The 25027-nt window shown below is 43.2% G+C and overlaps 1 protein-coding gene across 6 annotated transcripts in view; it reads right to left on the bottom strand.

The window, feature by feature from the left end:
- TBC1D24 (TBC1 domain family member 24) overlaps positions 1 to 24166 on the bottom strand; it is a 36718-nt gene extending 12552 nt beyond the window's left edge. The window contains exons 1-6 of one of the 6 annotated variants that reach the window (XM_071444591.1): positions 24084 to 24166; positions 12407 to 12537; positions 11817 to 12016; positions 8942 to 9976; positions 4679 to 4696; positions 151 to 309 (exon numbers count right to left, since the gene is read on the bottom strand). In XM_071444591.1, the coding sequence (XP_071300692.1) occupies positions 151 to 309; positions 4679 to 4696; positions 8942 to 9900 (1136 nt within the window). In that variant the 5' untranslated portion in view covers positions 9901 to 9976; positions 11817 to 12016; positions 12407 to 12537; positions 24084 to 24166. Of the gene's footprint in view, positions 1 to 150; positions 310 to 4678; positions 4697 to 8941; positions 9977 to 11816; positions 12017 to 12300; positions 12538 to 23884; positions 24059 to 24083 lie in introns of those variants that run through there. The other 5 variants (XM_071444588.1, XM_071444592.1, XM_071444590.1 and 2 more) reach the window with 5 other exon arrangements.
- Positions 24167 to 25027: the final 861 nt, after the last annotated feature.

Below are 25027 nucleotides of genomic sequence, written 5' to 3'. Positions count from 1 at the left end.
CAGGAATTTGTCACATTTATATTCCATCATTAATGATATTCTTCAGATCAAATCCTGACTAAGCATGGGCTTTTTGTCAATCCAGCAAATACTTCATCAGTTGCTCCTTTCTGCCCTACAGTAGAGAAGAGAGAGGAAGGTTTTCCTTACCTGTTTAGACTACAGCCATGTTCTAAGGTGGTGAAAAGCAGGAGGGGCTGGCATAGTGCAAATCGCTCTGGGATCCACGACCAGATATCCCGCATCTCCTTCACACTGACAATTTCTGATTTGAAGTTCTCAGCATGAACTGCCAAGTGCACATTCTGCCTGAGAAATACAACACAAAACACTGAGAAGCAATAATTTAACAAGTTTCAGATTACTGAACTGAAACATGAGAAGACAGCTGAATGCTAACAGACTCCAGAATACAAATTATTGGTCAAAGTTTCAGTCCACGGAATTAGGTGGTCGTGCCCTGGTGAAGGTAATAAACTACTGCAATTTAACATAATCCTCAGAGGCAGAGATCTGGCTTGACTGTATTTTCTATTCCTCTGTAAGGCAGCTGTGGCCTGCACCTTTACACACAGAGGACACAACACTGAGCCACTAAAAATTACCATGGCCTTATATTTGTTGTTTGTAATTCTCTCTGGCACTTGTGTTTAAGCACAGAACAGAATACCCAAACAAAGAGACAAGATCTGAGAGGAAGGGGTAGTATTTTTTCTACCTCTGAAGTCCTGCCCGTATCATGTGACTAGAGAATTCCTAAACCCCTCAGAAACTTTAGAGGAATCAGTATTACCAGGGTAAGCAATTTTAATCCAAGGCAAATATTTGAAGCTTTTGAGAAGTTCCACCTCTTGGAAACATGCAATTACCAGTGACTTCCACTTCATTATGAAACAAAAATGTTCCTGGGATCATGGTTACAGATGGAGCCACTGGGAAGGAAATCCCTGTACCCCCCAGAAGGGTCTGATACAGTTAGGATTGATTCATGGCTTTTAAACACTTGAAGGTAACAATCATCACCATCTTAACCAGTCTTCATTTCTCTAATTAAACAAGCACACAAACCCAGAGCCTGGGCATTAAATGTTATTTGCTTCCACGGTCTATGTTAAATGCTTAAAATGCAATGGAGACAGCCAAGGACACAGAATTTACACAAGTCACTGAATTACTGGGCAGCCAGGTGTTAAATAAAGCTTTATTACTTTGCTCTGCATGCAAAGGTTTGGGTGCAAGTATTTGCCTATTTCTGATGGGGTTTTTTTGACAATTACACATTTCTTTTCTCTCAGTTTCATGATCATGAAGGGGCCCTCAGTACATCTGAGGATTGTACATCTGCACGGATCTGGATACCTTAGCTCACTCCCTAAAACATACCAAAGATATAAACATTTTATTTTTCATGCTCGTAGTACCAAAAAATCAGCAGCATTTGCAATGCAGAGCAGTGCCTGCTTGGAGACACTGGGAACTGCATCTGGAATTCACTGTAGGCACCTTGGTGTCAGCAATTTGAATGAAGTGACTATTCATTACTGCTTATTTTAGCCAAATGAATGAAATCAATCTTTGCATTGCTACCCTGCATTATTTAATGCAAGGAACTTTTGTGGGCAGCTATTAAGCAAGCTGTAACTATTTATGGATTTTAAAACTTACAGTATCGCTGACTAGGAACATTATTTGTACTTTTAAACACAGCAATCTGAGGCAAAGGAGAGATCCACTGAAACAAAGTAGGGACTAAGCCTTGAACCTCCATGTTCAGAATCTTACTTTAGGTCTCATCCTCTGTGTTCTGGCAGGTCTGCAGCTAAAACTGATGTCACTATGGAACAGAGCTGAGAGACTAAGACTTGGTTTCAGCTCAGCAGAAATTAAGATTTTTCCTCCCTCCACATTTAAGGAATTAAAAAATATTCAGGGCAGTCAACTGTTTATTAGAATGAATTTCCAGCAGGAAAGCAATGGTGATAAATAGGCTAAGACTTAATAATAAATATCAAAACAGGTTTAAATTGACACCTCAAGCAAGCCTCAGAATTATCTGTGTACCTTGTCTGTACATTTTTCACATTTCTGTGAGCTGTTTGGGCAACTAAACTCCAGTTCTTTTTTCCTAAAAGGCTCTCACTCAGAGTATCTTTGCTTTTGTACTTTTTCCTTCTCCTGGCTACTATAAACTGCTGATTTAAAGACTTTCCTACCCAAACCCTTCTCAAAGCCTGTTCAGCAGCATTCTGAACACATCTCTTTCAGTACCCTGTGCCTTCCCACAACTCTTTAATGTAGGTAGAGTATCACCTTTTCAAACAGATCTTTCTGATTTACTAGAAAGAATTTACCACTGTATTGACCATTTAAAACTGTACCAGGCATACTGTTCCTGCCTTTTGACTATCACGGTAAATAATTTTCTATTTAATGGCACCATCTAGTTAAACCAAAGAACATAGCCAAAGAATGTGAAACAAAATGATGTGTTATTTCCCAGTAACAAATCACAGCTGTGGATGGTTGAGACTGAAACCTGACCCTGTGTTGAGAAGTGTCCACATACAGCTTGCACCTATCAAACCAAACTCCATGCTGCTGAGCAAAAATATAACTTTTCTGGGGGGAGTTCCAGATTGCAACTAGTTACAAGTATCCAATCTGTATTAATTGCAACTAGTTACAAGAATCTAACCTGTATTAATTATCTTTGTTTTTAACAGTATTTATCTAATGACACTGAAAATCATCTCCTTCACTTTGGTAGTTGCTTTTCCAAGTAGTAAATGAGTGAAAATGAACAGAACACAAGTGGGCTATGAAAAAACCCAAGTGTTTTGGTTTTTATTCACTGAGGAAAATTCAGTTTAGCCTTCACCGCTCCACTCTTTTCTGGGTCACCTGTGAAAACATTGTAGCTTGAGAGACCAGTAAATTTGGACAGCATTAAAGTCTACCACTAGGACTGAACAAATTCAGAAGGTTTTACCCTGCATTAGTGTTTTCCTCACTTACTGGGATTGCCATGACATCTTTCTCTTGGTTGCTGATGTTAGAAAGACTTGTTCAACTGCTATTATTCCAAGGAATTAGATTTGAAACCCAGCACAATTACTGTTTAATAAAGCAGCATTTGCTAATTTCATAGGAATGTTGCTTTTCCAGCTATTATCATTAATACTATGTGCTTCAGAGACCTCAAAGCTCCCAAAGGTAAAGCCAAGGTTGAGGACGTGCAGTGGCACCTGTCAAAGTGGATGTGCCCTGTATTATTCAAAAAACAAAAAATACCCAACTCCAAAGATTACTTACCGAATGGCACCTTCCTTTTCTACTCTGGCTTGGGTCAAATCTTAGAGGAGATGCATTAACCTTGAAATCCATTATAATTTCAGTGAGGGCATAATTGTGTGGTAAAAGGAGGTTTCTTTTTCAGTCATAAACAGCTATATAAGTAATTTGTGACATATAAGCCTGAAACTTAATCCTGTGTCCAGATCAGCGTCAACAGACACCCTGCTCTCCCTAAGTCCCCTCAAATCCAAACTGCTTCCTAGCATAAATCGAGGCTTTCTGCTGCTTTCAGAACAACCTAACTGCAAAAATAATACACAGATGCTGAAGATTCGCTTGACTGGGATTAACAGATTTTTGATTTATCAGAGGTAAAATCCTCAACACAGAAGTTACGGAATGAAACATGCTTTGCTAAGTCTCTTAAGGTGTTCTTTCAAACATGAAGACATGAGGAAGTTAACTCCAGCTTTGATTTTATAAATTAGTACAGATGTTAGTGTGCATCACTCACTAAAGTTAACTCAGGGCACCTGCAGCAAGGCCAGAGGATTCTCAAAGGCATGAATTTAAACCCAAACATCTCTGGTATTTAATACTCACAGGGCTGCCTTTCTCTTTCCAAGTTCTCTGCTTATCAGACATCACAATCCATTCACTGGGTTTCGTTCTTTAAGATTTACTTTTCAGGCCAAGACTTGATAAATGACTTCATTAACCATTAATGCTCTACAGCTGAGTAACTCTGACCTCCTTGACACAGAAAGAGAGTCTTGTCTTGGCTCTAAAAAACCCCTACCTACTTAAAAGCAAATATAAGCTACTGTGAATAGAGACAGGTCACTTTTAGGAGTGTGCCTAGTTGGGGTCAGTTCAAAAATTTTCCAATTAACTGCAGAAAGCTTCAAAAGAAGATAAAAAGTTGACTCTATTTCAAACCTAATGCAACAGCATATGCCAGGTTTGGAGTTGGGATGATACCTAACAGCTCTTCTGAGCTGTTGAGATGTTTAAAAAAAATGACATTTTTTTCTTCCAGAGTAGAAAGGACCATTATTATAAAGGCCTTTTATAGCCATAACCATAATCCCAGCATGTACTTTCTCTATGTACAGTACTCTTGCCCACTCTGGAAAACACAGGTGTATTGCTGTCTGAATTGCTGTGCCCTTGGGCCCACTATCCCTTCTCTCACAGCTTTGCAGGTGCTATGAACTAACTTTGCAGGAGGGTATTCTGGAGATGTGGCACAGCAATTGGGTGCTCTGATTGCTGGCATGCTTCTCCTGCCCCAATGTTAGCAATATTGACCACCTTGGAAAAAACAACAAGCCAAAGACAGCAGGAATGAGCAAAGTGCAGAGACTCCAGTGTTTTAACCTACCTTTTGGAAGTTGCAAGACTGCATACAGGAGTGGTGCAGTGGAGATGGAATGGACAGAAGGAGAACATACAAAGAGAAAGACAAAAAAGATAGAAAAGATCAGTGACTTCCTACATCCATGACAAAGAGAGTGAAAGGAGCCTGGAGGGAAACAAAGCAAGGTTTGATTTGAGTCATCAAGCACTAAAAAATAATCAGACAGGTTAAAACATTTATATTTTTATTTTGTCCCTGTTTTGTTATGTGATGGGAAAATAAATCATCTTCTCCTTGGACAGGCCAAACACAGGTGGAGAAAAGAACTCACTGGCACCCCATGGAGCGATGGAGAACAGCTCACTTCTCCTGCACTTCCATCTGCCCACACTGGGATCCAAACTGAGCCAAGCCAAACTCCCAGCAGCCCCGTGCCTAGGGACATTGAGAAATTTCAGTGGGTTTACAAAGGTAGCCAAGAGAGGGTGAAAATTTTTCAGTGACAACTCTGCCTGGCATAGCAGTAACTACTGGCTTTATTTGGGCATATTACTGTATTTGGCCTTGAAAGCATCACTGCTGTGAGAATTTCCCTGCAACATTTAACACAGCAGGAGCTTTTGGAGCGTCTGTAGTTGCTTGATGCATGTTTTCTTTTTCTCTGGTTTATTTAATTTTTTTTTAAATTTAAAGCTCTAATTCCAATTTAAACAATATACTCAAGGATATTACAACTCTCCTGAACTTCCCAACAGGAAGACACAATGGAGGAGTCAATATTTTGTTACAAGTTTCAAATACAAAGGTCTGAACTGCCTCTAGTGTGACAATCCAGTGGCTAAAGACCTTGAAATATTTGAGACTGACAGGAAAATACTGAAGCTGTTTCTAAACCAAGCTGTGAGTCTAAAAAATTAACCCTTGGAAGAGACCAGGGGGAGCTTTACAGGTATGTAGACACATGAAGGAGGTTCAGCTAATATTTGTGTCATCTTTTAGGCTGAAATGTACTGTGTATGTATTGCCATGCCATGGAATGGTAACTTTGCAACTACTGTAACTAACTCAGCATCGCAGCTTGCTGGAAGATCCTACTACATCAGTGGAGATTTAGAGAAAGTGAGACTGTGCGTCTAGAACACCAAATTCCAGATACCACACTCACTGACCCAGGGGACTTTGAGAAGTCACCTCTCTTCAGAGGGCAGTTCATAAAACTGTCCAACAGTTCTGAACTTGAGAGTTCAGAAATGGTTGGGAGAAGTTTTCTGCTGTCAGAAGCCTCTGGAAAAACAGAACATGTACTACTTACCTGCACATACATTTGCACTTGCCAAGATGCTAATATTGTTCAGATTAATATATTGGTGCCTTTTCTATATCCATCGAGAGGCCTTTCAGCTAAGCTTTTTATGAGTATGACTTCTACTGTCACAACAGAGCAGGATTTCATTTACTGGTTTCAGAGTTAGTTCTTCTTCCCCTTATTTCTGAGAAGAGCTTGTGATTTTGCAACAGTTTCTTGGATCTGTATAGTCACTCTTCCATGGTTCTCTCAAAATTATTTTTTCTAATAATACATGAACCTGCCACAAAACAGGTCAACTCCTACCTGTGAGTACTACACTCTTGACTTCCAGGAGGCTTGCAGTCAAATTTATTTAAAAAGTAACCTGAAAATAAGACATATTTCTTCCTTGCTCTGTTAAAACAGCTCCGTAGTCAGGCACAATGTTCCCAGCTGTGACAGTGTCTTACACTAAAGAAACTGCTGAATTCACAGTACTGGGCAGCATCAAATTGACATTTTATACAAATAATATCATATTTAAGAATCAATTTTCACATTTCTTTTGGTATGTTTCTTCCAAGTACTTTATCAGTGCTGGTTTTATCACTGGAGCTGCTGAGAGCTTCCTCTGTGCCTGATAAAACTAATCAGTGAGTGGTGTTGAATATTGACACTTTGTTAAGCCACTAGAAAGCCGAACATGCCTCTGTGAACACCGATGTTAAAAATGAAAAATGCCGGGAATTCTCTCTTTTTCTCTTCTGGCCTGAGAGCAGGTCACAAGGCCAGCCCGGCCCCTCCCTGTCTCGGCTGGACTGGGTGGGCTCTGCCATGGGGCCAGACCCCCATCGGCTGCCGGCCAGGGGCAGGGGAGGCCGCGGGGCCCAGGCCGGGCCAGGGCTGCGGCTGCAGCATCTGCTGTGACTGAGCCCTGCCCCGCCGCCAGCCCCGGCTGAGCTGGGCTCTGCCGGGCCCTGGGAGCAGCCCCAGGCCGGGCCCGCTCGGCCAAGATTCTGCCGCCGTCGGGGTTCACCCGCAACCCCCGGGCAGGGGGAAGAGAAGCCATCGGCCCCGGCCGTGCTGCTGCGGTGTTCTGGCCTGGCTGCTGAGATCCTGGCCCTGCCCCAGCGCGGCCCCGCCCGGCCCAGCCTCAGCTCTGGCCGGGCTCAGGTGACCGCCTGCAGGCCCCGGGTGAGACACTGACTCTTTCAGTGCACAGATGAGACTTGCAAACCTTCAGTCCTCCCTCAGATGAGAGAAAAGGACAGAGTGAGAACATGTAGAAGAACAACACGAAGACACCAAGGTCAGTGAAGAAAGAGTCAAGTCCCAGATGGGAGGCATGAGAAGATGCCTTGATCTTAGGGCTGAAATTCTCTTGTAAAGCTATGGAGAAGGATGTAATTGATACATCAGACTCCTTTTCCCTGTGACTCATTGAAAAATATGGGGAGATGAAGCGTTCAAATTGTAGATATGAGCAAAGGCCTCCAAGCTACAGTAAGCTGTGGCATTCACATTTTCTGGAAAAACCCCCTCGGCCCAGGATTTTTCTCCTGAGAAACTGAGAAGCCTCAGAGAAAAAGAAAAACAGTAATTATCTGATTTGCTTCTCCTGTGTTTTGCTCCTTTGGAATGTGTTTGGAGATTGTTTACCAACAGGTGATTGTTTCATTGGGTTCTGCTGTGAGTTGTTTTCACTCTTTGGCCAATCAGGGACAAGCTGTGTCAGGACTCTGGAAAGAGTCACGAGTTTTCATTATTATCTTTTTAGCCTTCTCCAAGTATCTTTTCTGTATTCTTTAGTATAGTTTACTATAGCATTCTTTAATATAATATAGTATCATAAAAAAATAAATTAGCCTTCTGAGAACATGCAGTCAGATTCATCATTCCTTCTTGCCACAGGGGTCCCAGCAAATACAATAGTAAGCAGATGTTAAAATAGCTGTGATCCTATGAGAAGTTGGGGGGGGGGGGGGGGGGGAGGGGGGGGAGAGAGGGAGAGGGAGAGGGAGAGGGAGAGAGAGAGAGAGAGAGAGAGAGAGAAGAGTGATGAAAGAGTGATGAAGACCCTCTGCTCCAGGGAAAGAAGAAAAGACCTCTGTTCCTAGAGATGAAGATGATCTCAGAGATAGATAAAGAAAACCTTTGCTCTTGAACAGCTCATCCTAAAAATAGTACACCATACGTTGACATGGCCCATGCTGTGGGAAAAGCTGTGAAAAATGGGAGGGACTTCACGATAGCAGATTTTCTGGGCGGCTGCTGTTCATGGAAATTAAAAGCCAGGAGAGAACTGTTTTAAATTGACAAGAGGGACTCCTCTACCTAAGTGAACTGAAGAAAGACTATTCTAGAAGTGATAAACTGAATTGTTTCTATATGTTGTGAGTGGGAAATAAAGGTTGTAGGGGGGAGGATAAGTGTTCTAAAGGTTTTATTCTGATTCTTATTATTCTTTCTTTTAGTTACTGTTAATAAAGCTTTCTTTACACCCTTTTGAAGCTTTGAGTCTTCTTTGCCCTCCTCCTAATCCTACCTCACAGCAGGAAATAAGTAAGTATATTATAGTGGGTGCACTAGCATTTAGCTAGCACTAGACCCACTACATTAATTGGTGCGTTGGTCGGGAAATCTCAAATTGGCGAACCAAAACCACTACACCAACTTTGCTAAAATGCCTTTTAGTTTGAGAACTGCTTATTAAACACACTTTTGAGATATGATACTTGTAATTAATATATACCCATATAAATTCATAATTGAGCAAACTACAAGAAACTTCTGTTCCTCTTGTATCACAGTATTTCATTTAAAGTTCCCGTTACAATCCCAGCAACACTTGATTTTGGAGCTGCTGAGTTTTTCTGCAGAGAAAGTGCATCAGCAGACACCAGCATGCACCAGTGGAGCTTCCCCACCAGTCACCCAGGACTGCTCCTCACACTGGGAAAATTCAGGAGATTGCTCAGGTTACCTGTGCTGAGCCCTACCTTTTCTGTTTGACCGTGATGCCCTTCTGCTGCAAAGCCTTCTCATTGGCCATCTGCAGGAGCTGGATCTCCTTCCGAGAGAAAAGGCGGATAGCAAAGGCTTTTTCCAGGAGCCTCTCTGGGGACACCGACTTGGCGATATCCCTCACAAAGGCTCGAATGTCCTGCTGGATGCTGTCAGACTCCATGGGCTGCCCAGCTCTGACTTTGTGAAAGAATTTCAGAAGAGCCAGAGCGACACGATAGAGAACTTTGTACCCCTCCACCAGGAAGACGTCAAAGATCCGCGCAATGTATGCCATGGGGAGCTCTCCAAAGAGCCACCGCTGCCAGTCTGAGTACACCTCCAGCACATCCTCAGACACTGCCACCATCAGCTTGTGGGCTGCCTGGCAGTACTTGTTCACCAGGTCCCCGAAGGTCATGCAGGAGGACTCGAAGGCCAGGAAGGTCTGGTCGATGAGCCGCTTGGATGGGTCATTGCAAGCCAGGATGCGACAGACCTGCTCGAAGCACTCGGCCTCGTCCTTGCTGTAGTGCAGGAGCAGCGCGATCACCGAGGGCAGTGCCGGGCAGAATGAGATGTCCGGGAACTGATTGGCGATGCACAGGATGATCTTCCTGACAGCCCCGACGCCCTCCGCGTTCAGACAGTACGTGGGGATCAGGCTGTTGTCCACAAACTCTGGTAGTGGAAGGGAGCTGCTGTTGCGTTTTCCAATGATCTTCACCACGATGTCCCGGTACACGTTTGCATCTGGGGTCACTGTACGGCATGGGATATTGCTGATGAGTTTGTGGTACACTTTGGCTCTCAGAGAGTGGTTTTTGGCCCAATAGCCCTGCCGGGCGAGCTGCTTGAGCTCATGTAAGTCTGTGCAGGTGAGCTCTTTTGTATCCTGGCTCTGGGCACTCACATCCATTTTGTCCCAGTCCACAAAGCGGCTGTATTCATCCATGGCTCCAGGAGAAGCAAATCACATAAATCATGAAAACTGAGACTTTAGTTAGTCATTGATGGACTCTTGGATTTTTCTGCAAAAGGGAAGTAAAAACCGAGACATTTGAGTAACAGATAATGTCTTATTTTCTTTATGAACACAGATCTGTGCATACTTGTTCCTGCAATGGCAAAACTGTTTTCTAAAGCAAAGAAAGTTAAAGATGCCTTTTTATTTTTAAGCCAAACTTTTCTTCCATTCTGTCAGTAACTCCTACTGCAGTAATTGATCAAAGGCCAGCCAAGAGGCTGATCCTGAGGACATGTCTCCAAGAAATTAATTTCCCTAACTGAAAGTCCAAGCTGAGGCACGGACCTTTATATTAACATCCTACTTAAGAGAACAGAAGACTCCCATTGCAAAAAAAACAAAAACATATTGCAAAGTATGTTCAATTTGCAATCTCTCTTTCCATTTCTCTGGGGAAGTATAAAGTGACACTTATACTAGAAGGATGCAGTCTCATAGGTAGTGTTCGCTGTTCTCAGACAGTGCAGCTACTGAGGAGATTCACTGTGCTCCTACTAACCACAGCCACATCCTCTAAGTAATTTCTTTGTAATAACACTTGTGTGACCACATAGTCACTGAGATTAGCTTGTTAATCTGGTACAATTTTCCTCTTCCATTGGATAAGATTTGTTCATGGAAAGAGTGGTCAGACATTGGAACAGGCTGCCCAGGGAGGTGGTGGAATCGCTGTCCCTGAACAGTGTTCAAGAAACATCCCTGGAAGCATTCAAGAAATTATGGGATGTAACACTTAGTGCTCTATCTAGTTGACAAGGTGGTGATTGGTCAAAGGTTGGACTCAATCTTGGAGGTCTTTTCCAACTTCAATGACAGTGTGCAGCTGTACAGTCAGCCAGATCACTGCTAGTGCCAGAAGAGAGACTTGTGCAGGACAAGAACCCGGCTTCCAGACTGCAGCACAGGGTCAAGTCAGTTTCAAACACCTTCATTAAAGCACTTAGATTTTCTAAGTGCTGCTCTGGATGCTGGCCATGCCCTGTGACAGGGGCACACAACAGCTCTCCCATTGGAGATGCCACAGAAACCTTTGTGACAGCACCAGGAGCTGAAACATCAGGTCTCTAGTGCCTTGTGCCAGGTTTACCTGATCTACCTGCTGGCTCCAGGTTCAAAGCACACCTGTGTCCCAGCAGAGAGTGTGGCTGTGACCACTAAAGGCTACATCCAAACCGGCTTTAATCAGCCAGTGCAAAGCCAGAAGGGGATGCACAATAACCTCCACTGTTGCAGCAGCTCTGCCGAGTGCTGGAACCTCTGCCCATGTGCCCTCAGTGTCCAACTGAAGCTGCAAACACGGCTGTGGAAGCTGCACACTCTGCAAAGGCAGACAATCCCTATAAAATCCAACAGGCCCATAAAACTGTTCTGTCCAATTAAGATGTTATATAGCAAGGTTAAAGCAATGAAAATATTCACTGAAAGGCCTCCAAAGAACTCTTAGCCATTCTGGTATTGATAGACTGAAAAACGCATGGAATTTGACCTTTATTGGCATGGTCTTTCATTCTGGAGGCCTTTGAGCCTATTAAGGGAACTTCTAATGCCCCGGAAGAATCTGCCATAGGCTTTGAGAATGTGTCACTGCTTAGGGTGAGAGGAAAAGGTTTTTTCCCATGGTGCTCTGCAGCACTATGCTAATTTACCTCAGTTCTCTATAGGTCACTGCCCTTTACCTATAGGTCATTGCCCTCTGCCCTGCCCTTGTACCGCCCCTGACCCATACTTAACCCAGGACACTGCATTGCTTCGTTGTCTTCTGTCCCTGGACTCCTTCAGCATGACTCTACAATAAGCCTTGCTGGAACTCTTTACAGAGACCTTTTCCATCTTTTTTCGCTGACCTATCTGTGGTGTGAGTGTGGACTGAGGAACTGTCTGTGCCTGCCCGAGCGGCTTTCTCAGAAGATGCTTTCAGGAAGGTAGCAGCAAACACCATCCATTTTCCACACTGCTACATTCCATAAATCAGGTGCTTTAAAATGGTTTGAAGCTCTTAAGGAAGATATACCATCAAGATGAGATCTCATCCTCATAGCTGCACCTTTGGAAAAGAAAATCAAACATTTTGCCTGAAGCAGCCATAGCAGCCAATCCAGACAGTTCTAGATTCTGAGTAAATGCTAACCTAGGTATTTTGGAATCACATGCTGAAAGTCCCAAATTTAACTCCTCTTTTAAAAGTTTGGCAGCAGCATGCAGGAGCCTTTCAGAGAATGCTTTTGGATGGCTCTTCTCTACCATATTTAATTCATGCCTTTTTTATAAAAAGAAGACTGGTTTTAGATCATCATTCTTACAGTGTAAGAGCAATACAGAAATGCTCACCATTTCTTTTTGTTGCATTCTTCCACATATAAAACCAATTCTCAGACTGTAATTAAAGGAGGCAACACATAGTCCTGACTCCAGTTCTGAAAGTGAGATATCTTACACAGTTCAGCTGTGGGGTCTCAGTGTGAGCTCAGCATGTGTTTCCTGGAGATCCAGTAACAGCAGGACACCAGTCCATCGCAGAGCCAATGTCAGCTCCAGGGAAGTGAACATTTTTCAGTAATTCTCCACCTGGGAATCACAGAAACATTCCTTTTTAATTAAAATCCTAAAATAACGTCCTTTTGTAGAAGAGAAATTTAATCCTACTTTGCAGTGGCAAAAGCATGGGAAGATGAACCATTCTGTTCCTGGACATTTCAGCATAGAAACTATCACTGCCTTGTGCTTGCTGGTATCTCCAGCACGCTTCTACCTTCTGCCATCATCCCTTGGGAGCTGCTTAGATTTATATTAGGGAGGGTTAAGTAAAATGTTCATAATATAAGACAACTTCTAAGACACCCAGATTCATTTTGGCTTTTTCTTTTTTCCCCTGTAAACCTTCTTCTCCTGTCTTATTTTTTAAGATACACAGGCATACTTAGAGGCTGCATCAAACAGACATTTTTCACTCTAGCAATTATTGCCCATTCCAGGAACTAATGAATTTCATTAATATCTGCTCTTGAAGCTCATTGAAATCCGTGGCAGTCAGACTGCCAGAAGTTTTAATTTGAGCTCACAGTTTTATACATTTTTTGGCTGGGATAAATCTGTGGGGTCTGCAAGTAGGTCTGGCTGCTTATACTTTTCACAGGTCTAGATGTTGAAATAAAAAGTGACAGCAAAGCAATTGGGCATTGTCAGGGCTGCCAGAGCATGACCAGCTCTTAACTGTGCTTGCAAAACCAACAGAACTTGTGTGCTCCAGTGTAATGGTGCATAGCTCCTGATACCTTGCCAGCAGCTACTGTAAGCCAGCAGGCCTCAAACAGGGAGGATTTACTTGCCACAGAAGAGCCCAAGAAATCTCAGGAAAATTCCAGCCAGACTTCAACTCCTCCTCAACTCTTTCTGAATCATCCTCCCCTTCTGTGAGGCAAGTTCTCTCTCTTCTGGTAATCGTGTAAAGGGCAATGTTTAACTTTGGGCTGCTGGGAAGAGGAGATAGAAGATGTCGCCCTCAGCAGTCAAAAGCCAGTGAGTCAGGGCTGTCTCCTGCCCAACCCTCCCACCACAAGGAAATGAGCAGGCAGTACAGACTTGTATTTGGAGGGAGGCTGGAGTTTCAGTAAGGGGGTAAAACTAGAGGATGGCTGTGTGAGAGTTCAGTTGTGTCACAAAGTCCCATATTCACCTGAACTACCTTGCTTACCCCTCCATATAAAGGAGGGTAAGACAGGCAGAAGAGAAAAAACCATTTCAGAATAAAATGTATATATACAGATATGGCTATAGGCAGGCAGAGACTCATTTACAGCCCCTTATTGCAGCAAACCACTTTCCCTCCTGCTTTAGAGAAGTCAACATCATGTTATGGTAAATGTCCTCTAACTGGAGACGGAGACAACAGGAGGGATGAGCGCCTGAACAGCACAGAACTGAAATGCAGTCTAGTATGTGTTGGCATAGAATGATAAGGGCATTGGATAAAGTACCAAAAAAAAAAAAAAAAAAAAAGCATTATTTGTAACAACCATAGAAACACAGAACATTCTGGGTTGGAAGGGACTTTAAAGCTCACCTCATTCCACCCCTTGCCATGGGCAAGGACACCTTCCACTATCCCAGGCTGCTCCAAGCCCTGTCCAACCCTTCCAGGGATCCAGGGGCAGCTACAGCTTCCCTGAGCAGCCACAAAACTTTCAAGTTCTGTAGTAAGCAGTCATTATCCTTTCTAATCAGACTGACTTTAAAAAAAAGCAGGAATTAACATAGAAGAACAGAATCAGGAGAAAGAGCTTTCTTCTTCATACCTACCCTGCAATTGTAGATTGTTAAATTTATTAGTTTTTAACTGAGCTCTTCAGGTAAGTGCAATATAGAAAAAAAAAAAAAAAAGCAAGTACACAAGTGAGAAGTAGAACAAGAAAAATGCATACTGAGGATCTGCCAACAATGGCTGCAGCACAGGCAAAAGCTTTTTCAAGATTAAGTTTAAACTCTGAAGCAGGCAAGCAACCATTACAATTTAAACCCAAGCAAAGCCCACAGCAACCTGCATGATTTTAAGTCAATGACTGAATTTTCAGGAAATATTTAGCTTGCTATTCTAGCCACATTTTCCATTTCATTCCCTTAGCTCTTCCCATTGTCTTTTGGACTGCTTTCAGAAGACTGCTGAAAACTGTCTGAATCTGTATAAAACACACAGCAGTGAAGCCAAGTGTGACAGGGAAATTCCCATACTGTCTACAAAGAAAAATTCTAAGAAAGTGTTTAAAAACATATCAGAAAAAAAAAATATTTGAATTATTACTTATTTTCAGTTTTGGGAATATAAGCTTACAATTTTACTAAAGATAACATGGCTGAGGGCAAGTTCAACAATTTTATTATTTAGAATAATTATCTTATTATTAAAGGGGTTTGTTTGTTTTTTCTTTACAAAATGCAGGAACTAGCAAACTGAAATATCTGAACTACAACTAACTCAGAGGGCAATTATTTCTTTCAAAGTGACAGCACATAAAATACTCTACAGTAGTAACATATTCACAGTCTAAACTTCTTAAAAATAATTCCAACTTTGGCTGAAGCCTGCGATTACATTATTTGATATTGCTTTTAATAAACATAAGAGAGTGTCCTAAAACCCCAAGCAATAATTAATCAGCAGATCCTGGTTCCCCATTCCATTTAGGTATTCTTGCAACTTTGTGTTCTGAAAGTCTGCCTACACCTTAAAAGATTATTAAAACACTTATTTTAATCCAGTGTAGTTGCTCTATAAAAGGAACTACCAAATTTGAAAATTACATTTTTCATCTCGTGCATGAGCAGTTACACCACCTTAGATTTAGCTCTTTGCTATGTACAGATACAGTTAGATACTTACAACCAACATTTTGGCAGGCAATTTTTAAGGTTCTAATAGAAAGCTAATTTTCCTTTTTGCTGCCCTTCAAATCAAGAGTAACGTAATCCTCCAGACCTGCAGCCTATCCTTTGGTGTTTATATTTCTGACAACAGAAATTCTGTTTATATTTCTCACAACAGTGTTGTAGGCATGGAAAAGACTCAAATTTATTCTTTTTCATAACCTTGTGCAACTAATCCATGCAGAAGGCACACGAAGAGATAATGAGAACTGCTTCCTAAAGACTGCTTGCTACTAGTCCTTTTCCCAGTAAGATGAAATTAACCCCAAAAGTCTGAGATGAATTCCAATCTTGAGGGGTACTCAATCACCTCTGAGATGTTTGCTTCATAAAGAAAAGTCTGACAGAAGCACAAAGCAACTCAGCAAGGTAGTAATAACTGCAGAACAAAAGACAAGTGGCAGGCAGCTTCTCTCTTCTCCCCCAGTATTTCAGTGCATCCTGCAACTTTCCCAATCCTGGACTTACAGCAGCACACCTTGACATCTCTGCTACATGGATCTGGGAACAAGACTGGACATCACTGTTCCCCCTGCACCCAAACACCGCCTGATCAGAAGTACAGTTGTACAGCCTCAACGGTAACTTTGCCACCCCTCCCTGGTGCACATGTGTTTCAAAGCTTGAATTAAACACTCCATTTAGCATCAGAAAGCGACCATCTCATTTCATGCAGAGTGTTTGGGAGCACGTGGCTGCATTGTGCAGTGATGATCCCTTCCAGCAGAGTACACAGAGCTCGATGGATTGCTTTAACGTGGTTAAATGCAGTTCGATCTCTATGTGCCCTGGGCACTCTGTACTCTCAAGCTGGGTGCCACGATAAAATTCCTGACAATGTTCTATTACAAGTTTAGCAATAGTGTGATAGCAGATTATTAGATGCTTCCTGCTGGGTTTTTGATATGCTCTTAGGACAAAGTCTAAAAACCTCTCAATTTCCCAAGTAACTGATAAAGACCTGATATCAGAGCACGCTACAGGGCAAATACTTTTAGGCATTTAGATGATTTCTCTTGAGATATTACCACTGTGTATGAAGCACAGTAACAGAGTTTGTCCTAGAATCCCATGTTTTCTTTCTTAGGAACATACTATCACCTTCTTAAACAGTCTAAATTATCTGTAATTAATTTGTTGTGCACTTCATTAAAGTTCAGACGCACATTCAGACACAGCACTTCCTCACTGCTGGGCAGGTAAGTGATAGTAGCATATATTTAGGAGAATGTGTATGCCATAGAACGATGGAACAGTTTGGGTCAGAAGAAACCTTAAAGATCATCTCATTCCACCCCTTGCCATGGACAAGGACACCTTTCACTGTCCCAAGTTGCTCCAAGCCCAGTCCAACCTGGCCTTGGACACTTCCAGCGATGGGGCAGCCACAGCCTCTCCCGGCACCCTCTGCCGGGGCCTCACCATCCTCTGAGGAAAGAATTTCTTCCTAACATCTAATTTAAATACATCTCATAGCTGCAAGCACTTACAAAGCATCCCCTCCTTCCCATCTCTGGGTTGGGATGACACAAGCACTTCTGATGTCCAGTCCCTGTGGGTGCTGTGAGCAGTAAGATACCAAAAAGGCACACACAGAACCAAACAAGATAAAAGTCTGGGGAAAAACACAACACATTTTTGTTGAAAAAATGTAAGAGGAAAGAAATGGTTAATGGCTCCACAAAGGTTCAAAAAGGCTAAAGAGCAGAGCATTGTAAGAGGATACTGGAGGCAAACGTTATCAAAGCCATAGGTCAGTAGCTTTCTCTCCTGCCTACACCATAAAAACACTCAAGGAACAAACAGTAAAATTAAAGAGAGGGTAATTCCTACCTTTTTTGCCTCCAGACGAAAACTGCACTTAACTGCAAAACTATCTTACATGATGCATTAAAAATGATCCATTATAAAAAAGATATCTGTCAAAGTAGTGCAAAAAGATCAATACAATTTTCTGACTACATAGCCTGAGTTTTCTTTCTGGTCCTTCCAAACTGTAAGGCTGAAAAAATCCTTCATGCTGTGCTAATTATTTGTCTTCCCTTGGTTGCAAAATTGGAAATAACTACAAACATGTATCCCCTCAACAGCAACCTCTGACTCTGAACATACAATCTTTGGTCTTATTATTTTAACTTTCCCATAACACTTATATCTTTCTCTGTTTGGAAGTACAGTCAGCTACGTAGAACCAAAGACAGTGTTGACTGTCAGTGATAAACTTGATATGGTATCAAATGCATACACAATAATACAATCCCTTTTCCCTCTCTGTTGCACTGGATGCTGTCAGTTTGACATCTATCACCTTGAGACTCTTTTCCACTACTTTTACTGGCAGAAAAACATATTTAAGTATCTGTTGATGATATTTTCTTCTCTCAGACAGAGTGACTGCATTGGTTTCTGTCAAACACTGATTTATTCATTTTCCTCTTATCTAAACCAGAAGGTGCAGGAACATGTACTTTACAGGTACATGCAGCCATGTGTTATTTCTTTAAATTTAGAGTTTCTTCAGGTCCAGAACAGCAGTTCACAGCATGAATGGAAACACAGGTATATTTTCAAAAGCAGAAGACACAATCTGAAATACCAGGAAAGGGCATCCCTAGGAGAGATGTTTGCCAAGAAGCCTTTCCCAGTGCATGGCAATATATTGTATATATACAATATAACAAATACATATGGTCATTTTTAAAAACTAATGCTCAGAATAATTTTCCCCCCAATATTCAAAAACACACCCACACAGATGACTGCTGGACATTCTCTCTTGAGAAAGGTTCAAAATATGAATGGTGCCATTTAAAGTCTGTTAAGGAAACCAGCCAAGGTCCCAATTCCCCATATCATCTTTAAAACAGAACAAAAAGACAATTTAGTAAAAAAAAATTCAAATATCTGTGGGGATACTTCTGCCAGTTTAATTCTTCTGTAAAATTAACTGATAATACATGTTTATAGTGGTTTAAGATCTCCTCAGTGCAACAACACATGAACATATAAAGCCTTGAGGGGCAGTGTTGGAGAGCTTAAGGGGTACCTAAATTGGGAAGGGTGTGGATGCAGCCGTAACCCTGGTGTAATGGAGCACACAAATCCTTATCCATGCTGAGCATATGGAAATCACTACACACACTTCTTGTATGTGTAGTAAACAAATGGAGATGTACACTTCATTCCTGCCAACAGTTATCCCCACAACGTTTTTATTCCAGGGGAGATCTGTGTTCCCATAACTTCAGCCAGCAGCTAAAAACAGGGAAGGGAAACCTTATTATCTCAGACTATTGCATGATTGTATACATTAAGTATAAGGGCACAGCAGTTTTCTCTTGGAAAGCAAAAGCCAATTTACAGTAAGATGAGCCTATAAAAAAGAGTTAAAGCTGTCATTTTAGTCAGAATATAATTTTTTTGCAGCCCTGCAAAACCCTACAGATTTTTTTCCTTTCTTCTGACCTTGCTCAGAAGAAAAGCTTCAATAATTTGGTATGCCCTGTAATGGACTACCCTTTCCTGAAATCAAGTGTAGATTACCCTACACAGGGGAGATATTCAGACACCTACTACACTTTACAAGTAAAGGAGAACCTAAGCTCAGCCAAAAGCTCCATTTCAGGGAACTGGAACAACACGTTGCTTTATCTTGGTACTTATTTCTGTCATCTTTCTAAACTTATGCTCGATTAAAATAATAGCAACAAACACTCCTGTGTAGCAGCAAAGGTACAGAAACAGCACCACGTAATGAAAAACTGATGAGTGTGAAATCCCACACTAGTCCTGCATTACTTTGATTGTGATTTCAAAATGACAACAGACGGGTTGCAAAGTTTATAATCTTACTATTAGTGTATACTATACTGCTAATCTTCTAGTCTTTCTGGGGAGAGAACTTTGGGTGACTGGCCCTGTCATAGAGTTCAGAATCCAGGGCACAGGTTTTACAGGAAGCTTTGCTGTTGAGGGTGCTCTGTACCCATGTGCTGTCTCTGAGCAAACTTGAAGAGATTTAACACACGTGACACACTGTTGGGGAAGATGAAACAGGAAAGCCTTATAAATATGATTGTCTGGCAAAAGATGTTGAGAATATGGAAACTATAAGTGAGATTGAAATAAAAGCAAGCTTTGAGACATCTTAGTTACTGAACAACTGGAAAACAATGGTATGGCCGGCTGAAGGTGATTCCCTTTTGATGAAACAATACCCTCTGCTTGCAGACAGGCCCAAGGGTCAGAGCAGACCCTACAGCTTGGCAGAAGGGGCCCAAAGAGGAGTTTATAGGGTTTAAAATGTAACACAGTATGGCAATGTAATGATTCTTATAGGCTGTATGTAAATGCTATAGGATTTGTATCTTGTACTAGATTGGTTAGTGAGAATTAGAATATTCAACACAGAAGAAGATTTATTGTATTGGAATGGGAACCTCGCTCTCTTACCCTCTCATCCTGTCTACCCCTCTCTTCTCTTGGGCCTGCTCTGAGCTGTGGCTGGCCCTGCCCCCAGGCCCTTTGCAATAAACCCCAAGTTCCACGACCTGGCTTCAGAGATCTCTGTCTCCGTCCTACCCCCCGACGCTCCCACAACACACCTACTTCTCTGTCCAGTGGCACTGTACTGGCCAATGGATTCCAAGTCTCTCACCTGGAGGATACAGGCATATTGAAATGTAAACCAGAAGCAGAATCCTGTCTCCACATCCAGATTAGAAAACAAACATTTTCTTTATAGAATGAAGATATTACAAAACAAAACTATTAAACAAAAAGAATCCCAAAACTCCTCTGCCACTCAGACTGAAGTGCTTTTATTAACCCTTATCTTAGAACTTGTGACTGTACAGATCTTCTTATAACTTACTACCTTCTGTTTGGTCTGTTTGTGAGGTGAAAAATAATCTGTAAAAACTAGACTGTTTTTTCAACAGTGCACTGGGCAACGCTGATATGCATGAGGTGCGCCACTGACCTCCACACCTTAAAAAAAAAAAAAAAGTTATCTGCATGCATAGCTTCCAACCTTCATTCCTAAAACTGTGCTATAGAAAACAAGATGACAAACACCCTCACCAAAGAGAACAGCTAAATAACCACATTATTAAAGTGCTTGCAGCATCAACAACTCATTTCAGTCTCTAAAATCACAAGCAGGATTACTACTTGTGGCAGCTGTGTCACAAATACTTTTAGCCCCCCCCTATTCTCTACAGGATGTACAAAGTCTACATTAAATAGGCAATCTCTGGAAAGTGTCTCTCTTCCAGGGACTAATAGGTACTTCCTGCATAGGTACATGATTTTGGAATTCCAGCTCTGCAGTGTTTGAATCACCAGTTCTGTAACAAACCCAACTATACTCTGATGATATGCAGTGGACAATGGGGTTAGAACAGCTGATTTGCTGAGAGTTGGTAGCTGGCCCTTGTCCTATTAAGTGGAAAAATTCAAACTAATCTGAATGTTATTTTTCTTTTCAAAATGTTGATAGTCAGTGTAGCAGATTTGGCAATAACAGTACAAGTTTTCTGAAACACAGTCACTACACTTGTACTTGTGGATGATTTATTTCTCCTTTAAGTTTTTTTCCCCATAAAAAATAACAAAATAATGAAGTGAATTTTGGCAGCTACACCTGAGTTACACTTATTTGACAACATAATCAGGAGAGGGAGAAAGGATTTTACACTGACAGAGAGTAAGTTTAGATTAGATACTGGGAAGAAATTCTTTTCTGTGAGGGTGGTGAGGCCTTGGCAGTCACAGAGAAGCTGGAATCCCTGCTCCTGGATCCCTGGAAGTGTCCAAGGCCAGGCTGGATGGAGCAACCTGGGACAGTGGAAGGTATCCCTGGACATGGCAGGGGGTGTAATAAGATGGGCCTTAAGGGCTGTTCCAAGCCAAACCACTCTGTGGTTCTGTGGTGATGTAGCTGCCTACACCTCAAGCAACATTCAGCACACTCCTTAACACAGACATTGGCAGTCGCCTAGATATCTCCTGAGTCTCCTTCACAAGACAGTGGGAATCAACAGCTCATGGTCTTTTGCAACATTTCTGAAAGTTCAGGCAATTGTTCTCTAACTGCAGAAGTTTAAGCAGGAGGAGAAAAAATGAGTTCTGTTAAAGCCTAAGAGTATGAACACCACAGATACAAGCACTTCCATTAACGTCAGAGATTTTAAAACATTCGAGTCCAGAACAGGACCTCACCAGCACATATTCCCACCAACACATGTGGACGCCAAGCCAGTCAGTCATTAATTATAGTGCAATAAGACCTATTTTTGTATCAGGTGACTGGTCAAGTACCAAAGCAGGAAACAGCTCAAGAACACCATTTCTGCAACAAAACCTACTGCACCCGCCAACACACTCCATTCAATTGTGTCAGACTATTGCAAATAAACCTGAAAATAAAGGCATCCCCAAACAAATTTGAGAAAAATTGTAGTTCTTTGGTCCTAATTCAAGGCTGTACAGACAGAATAAAAGGAGCTACTTTTCTTTCAGACCAGTAACACAGTTTATCAATTTTGAGTGGTAACACAGACTCATCTGTGCTTGAGCATGCAGCCACACAGCCCAACAGCAGCAGCTCCAGCTGCCTCTCCAACCTAACAGGGAAGGCAGGGGGAATTCTGCAGAGCCAGAACAACAGCAAGGACCTAAGTTATGGTATGTTACCAATAATGTGCTTGTCCCTGGCTGTATGTCTCTTCAGCACTAAAGCAAAGGCACTTACAACCTAAACAAATGCCAGACAATGCAGACAACACAAGCCAACAATAATGCCTAAACAATGCATTATCAGACTGCAATAACCTTGGTATTGGAGATGGTGAGACACCCATGCAGTGTGGACTGCTTTGCTTGCCTTAAACACACAGACAGTTATTTTAGTACAGGGATAGCTTCTTTTCCCATTTTTCTTTACAGTCCAAATAACAGGGGGATCAGAGGATGGAGGCCCTTAAAGATTTCAGATTAACAGAACAAATAAGTGAATACAACCAAAGGGAGAAAACAAAGATCAAAAAAAAAAAAGGAGTGAGCTGGGAAGAGCAGAGGTACTTAAATATGTGATGGATCCACAAACAGCCTGCTAGAAACATTTACTTGGCAGCACTTAATCATTAACAGCAAAAAAACCCAAAAGCCCCAAACAAACAAACCCCCCAGAAACAAAGAACAAAACAAAAACCACAACCCCCCCCACCAAAAAATCTCAAACAAAACAAAACAACAACCCCCTCAAAACAAACAAACAACCAACAAATAAACAAACCCAAAGAAAAACAGGGAGAAAGCTGTTTTTCTTTGGTTAAAATTTCTGGCCATGGGAACACCTGCAAACTTTCAAATATTAATGACAGAAAAGACTTTCAGTACAAAGATTCCCAACAGCTAATTATTGTTCAATACTATCCACAGCTGTTTTGAAAATTACAAAGGATATAAGTATCATGTATTGCTTGGAAGGAACAAAAAGTTACCATAAAATGTTGCTGGAATCCTTGAACTTGAGTTATCATTGTTGTTCTTGAGTAACCACCTTGGAGAAGTCTTTTGCAACAGTCTAACAGCTAGTGATTACAGAGAGAAGGAAATTCCAACACCAGGGAATTCCCTGTTCTGGTAATACAGTGCCCTAGATATGATCCATATTATTTCTATGCTCTGGGTACTCCTGTATGCTCTGAAAATCCTACTGGGATTACCTCTAAGCCAGAAAAGCTTTCAGATGCTCCAGCTTCTTGTAGGAATTGGATATAAAAACACAAGGATTGAGATAATACAGTTCAAAGGAGAAGGTCTCACTGTCCTCTCTTCACAAGTCCACAGCACCTGAGAGGTGCCCTCCCTCCTGCTGCCCTGGGACCAGAATCAGCTGAGCATCAGCTGCATCCACCCGGCTATTGCTTGCTTGTTCACAGGCCCAGAGAGGCTGGGGAGCATTTTGGCAGGTTCCAGCCAGCACTCTAAATTTGGTGTTTGGTGGCTAACAGTGTGCCAGCCCAAATATTCCAGCAGCAATTTTCACTGAAGGATGGGCCGGAAAGACCAAGGTGAAAACAAACTCTCAACAAAATTCTACTTTCATTATAGAAATTTCAAAAACATTGAAGGCAGAGGCAGCAGAACACAAGTGCTAGGCTTAGAGAGCTCTCCCTGCCAAGATCCGCTGCCCCGCTGCGGGGGTGGGCTGGCAGAATAGGGGTAAACTGTGCGTGCCAGGGCGAGCGTCACCAGCGGGCAGAAGATCCTCAGGCATTGCCCGGCTCCTGAGGCTCACGCAAGCCATTCGAACATCTTCCAGCCCCTCCACACACCGAGCCAGCCCCAGGCGCAGCCCAGAGCCCCCACGGCCGGCTCGCCGCAGGGACCAGCGCCCGCTCTCCGGTCACCGACACCGCCGGAGGTTCCGCCCCGGATTCTGGAGCCCGCGGCCAGACACAGCGGCTGGGGCCCGCTCGAGCCTCACCCGCAGCTGCTGCTTGGTCTCGCACGAGCACAGCCAGCGACCCGCGGCCCGGACACGGGGGCCTGACGAAGGCCGGTCTCGGAGCCGGCCCCCTCCGGCTCCCTCCCGGCCCCTCGCCGGAGGATGCTGCCGCGATGCTACCGCCCGACACCGAGTTCCATCCCCCTCAGTCGACTCCCGGAGCCGCGCTCGCCCTCACCGCTCTCCGCCGCTCCGGGCCGCGTCCGGCGGGACTGGGGGCGCGAGCAGCCCCGCGCCTGCGCAGAGGGCGCGGCAGCGGTGGGACGGGCGCGCGCACGCGGTCCTGCGGGGCCGGGCCGGGCGGGCGCGCGCGGAGCGTCCGCGGCCCTGGGGCCGAGCGGGGCTGTGGTGAGGGACTGTGAGGGGCCGTGAGGGGCTGTGAGGGGTGGTGGGGGCCGTGAGGGGTGTGAGGGACTGTGACGAACTGTGACGAACTGTGAGGGGCTGTGACGGACTGTGAGGGGCTGTGACGGACTGTGATGGACTGTGAGGGGCTGTGACGGACTGTGAGGGGTGGTGGGGGCCGTGAGGGGTGTGAGGGACTGTGACGGGCTGTGAGGGGCTGTGACGGACTGTGAGGGGCTGTGATGGGCTGTGAGGGGTGGTGAGGGGCTATGAGGGGCTGTGACGGACGGTGAGGGCTGTGACGGACTGTGAGGGGCTCTGAGGGGCGATGGAGGGGCTGTGAGGGGCTGACGTAGGGGTGATGAGGGTGGCTTTGAGGGCTGATGAGAGCTTTGGAGGAATAGGAGGCTGTGAGGGGGTCAAAGTGAAGGACTGTGAGGGGTGTGCAGGCCAAAATTTAGGGAGTGTGAGGGATGACAGGGACTGTGAGGAATGGTGGGTGTCAATGAGGGGCAGTGTGGGGCAGGCAGGGTGGTTGTGGCAGTGCTGTAATAAGAATATAGAAATTTGGTGGAAAAGAATCCCCTTGTTAGCCAGCTGGTCATTAGGGATCAGAGAGGGTGAGGGTAGCTGGGCTTAATCTCTTATTATAACTAGTTTGGTACTATAAGTGGTTGTGTTCAATAGGAACTTCCATGAGCACAGGTTCTCAAACAGGGCATGCTCAACACTGAGTCTGGTAATGTTAAATAAGAACTTTCACCATCACAGATTCAT

The sequence above is a fragment of the Agelaius tricolor genome, unplaced genomic scaffold (assembly GCF_023055355.1).
Source record: "Agelaius tricolor isolate 1412-34295 unplaced genomic scaffold, bAgeTri1.0.p SCAF_19, whole genome shotgun sequence".
In the NCBI taxonomy this organism is placed as follows: Eukaryota; Metazoa; Chordata; class Aves; order Passeriformes; family Icteridae; genus Agelaius; species Agelaius tricolor.
The sequence above is the reverse complement of the archived record's forward strand: the minus strand, read 5'-3'. Positions and strand labels throughout refer to the sequence as shown.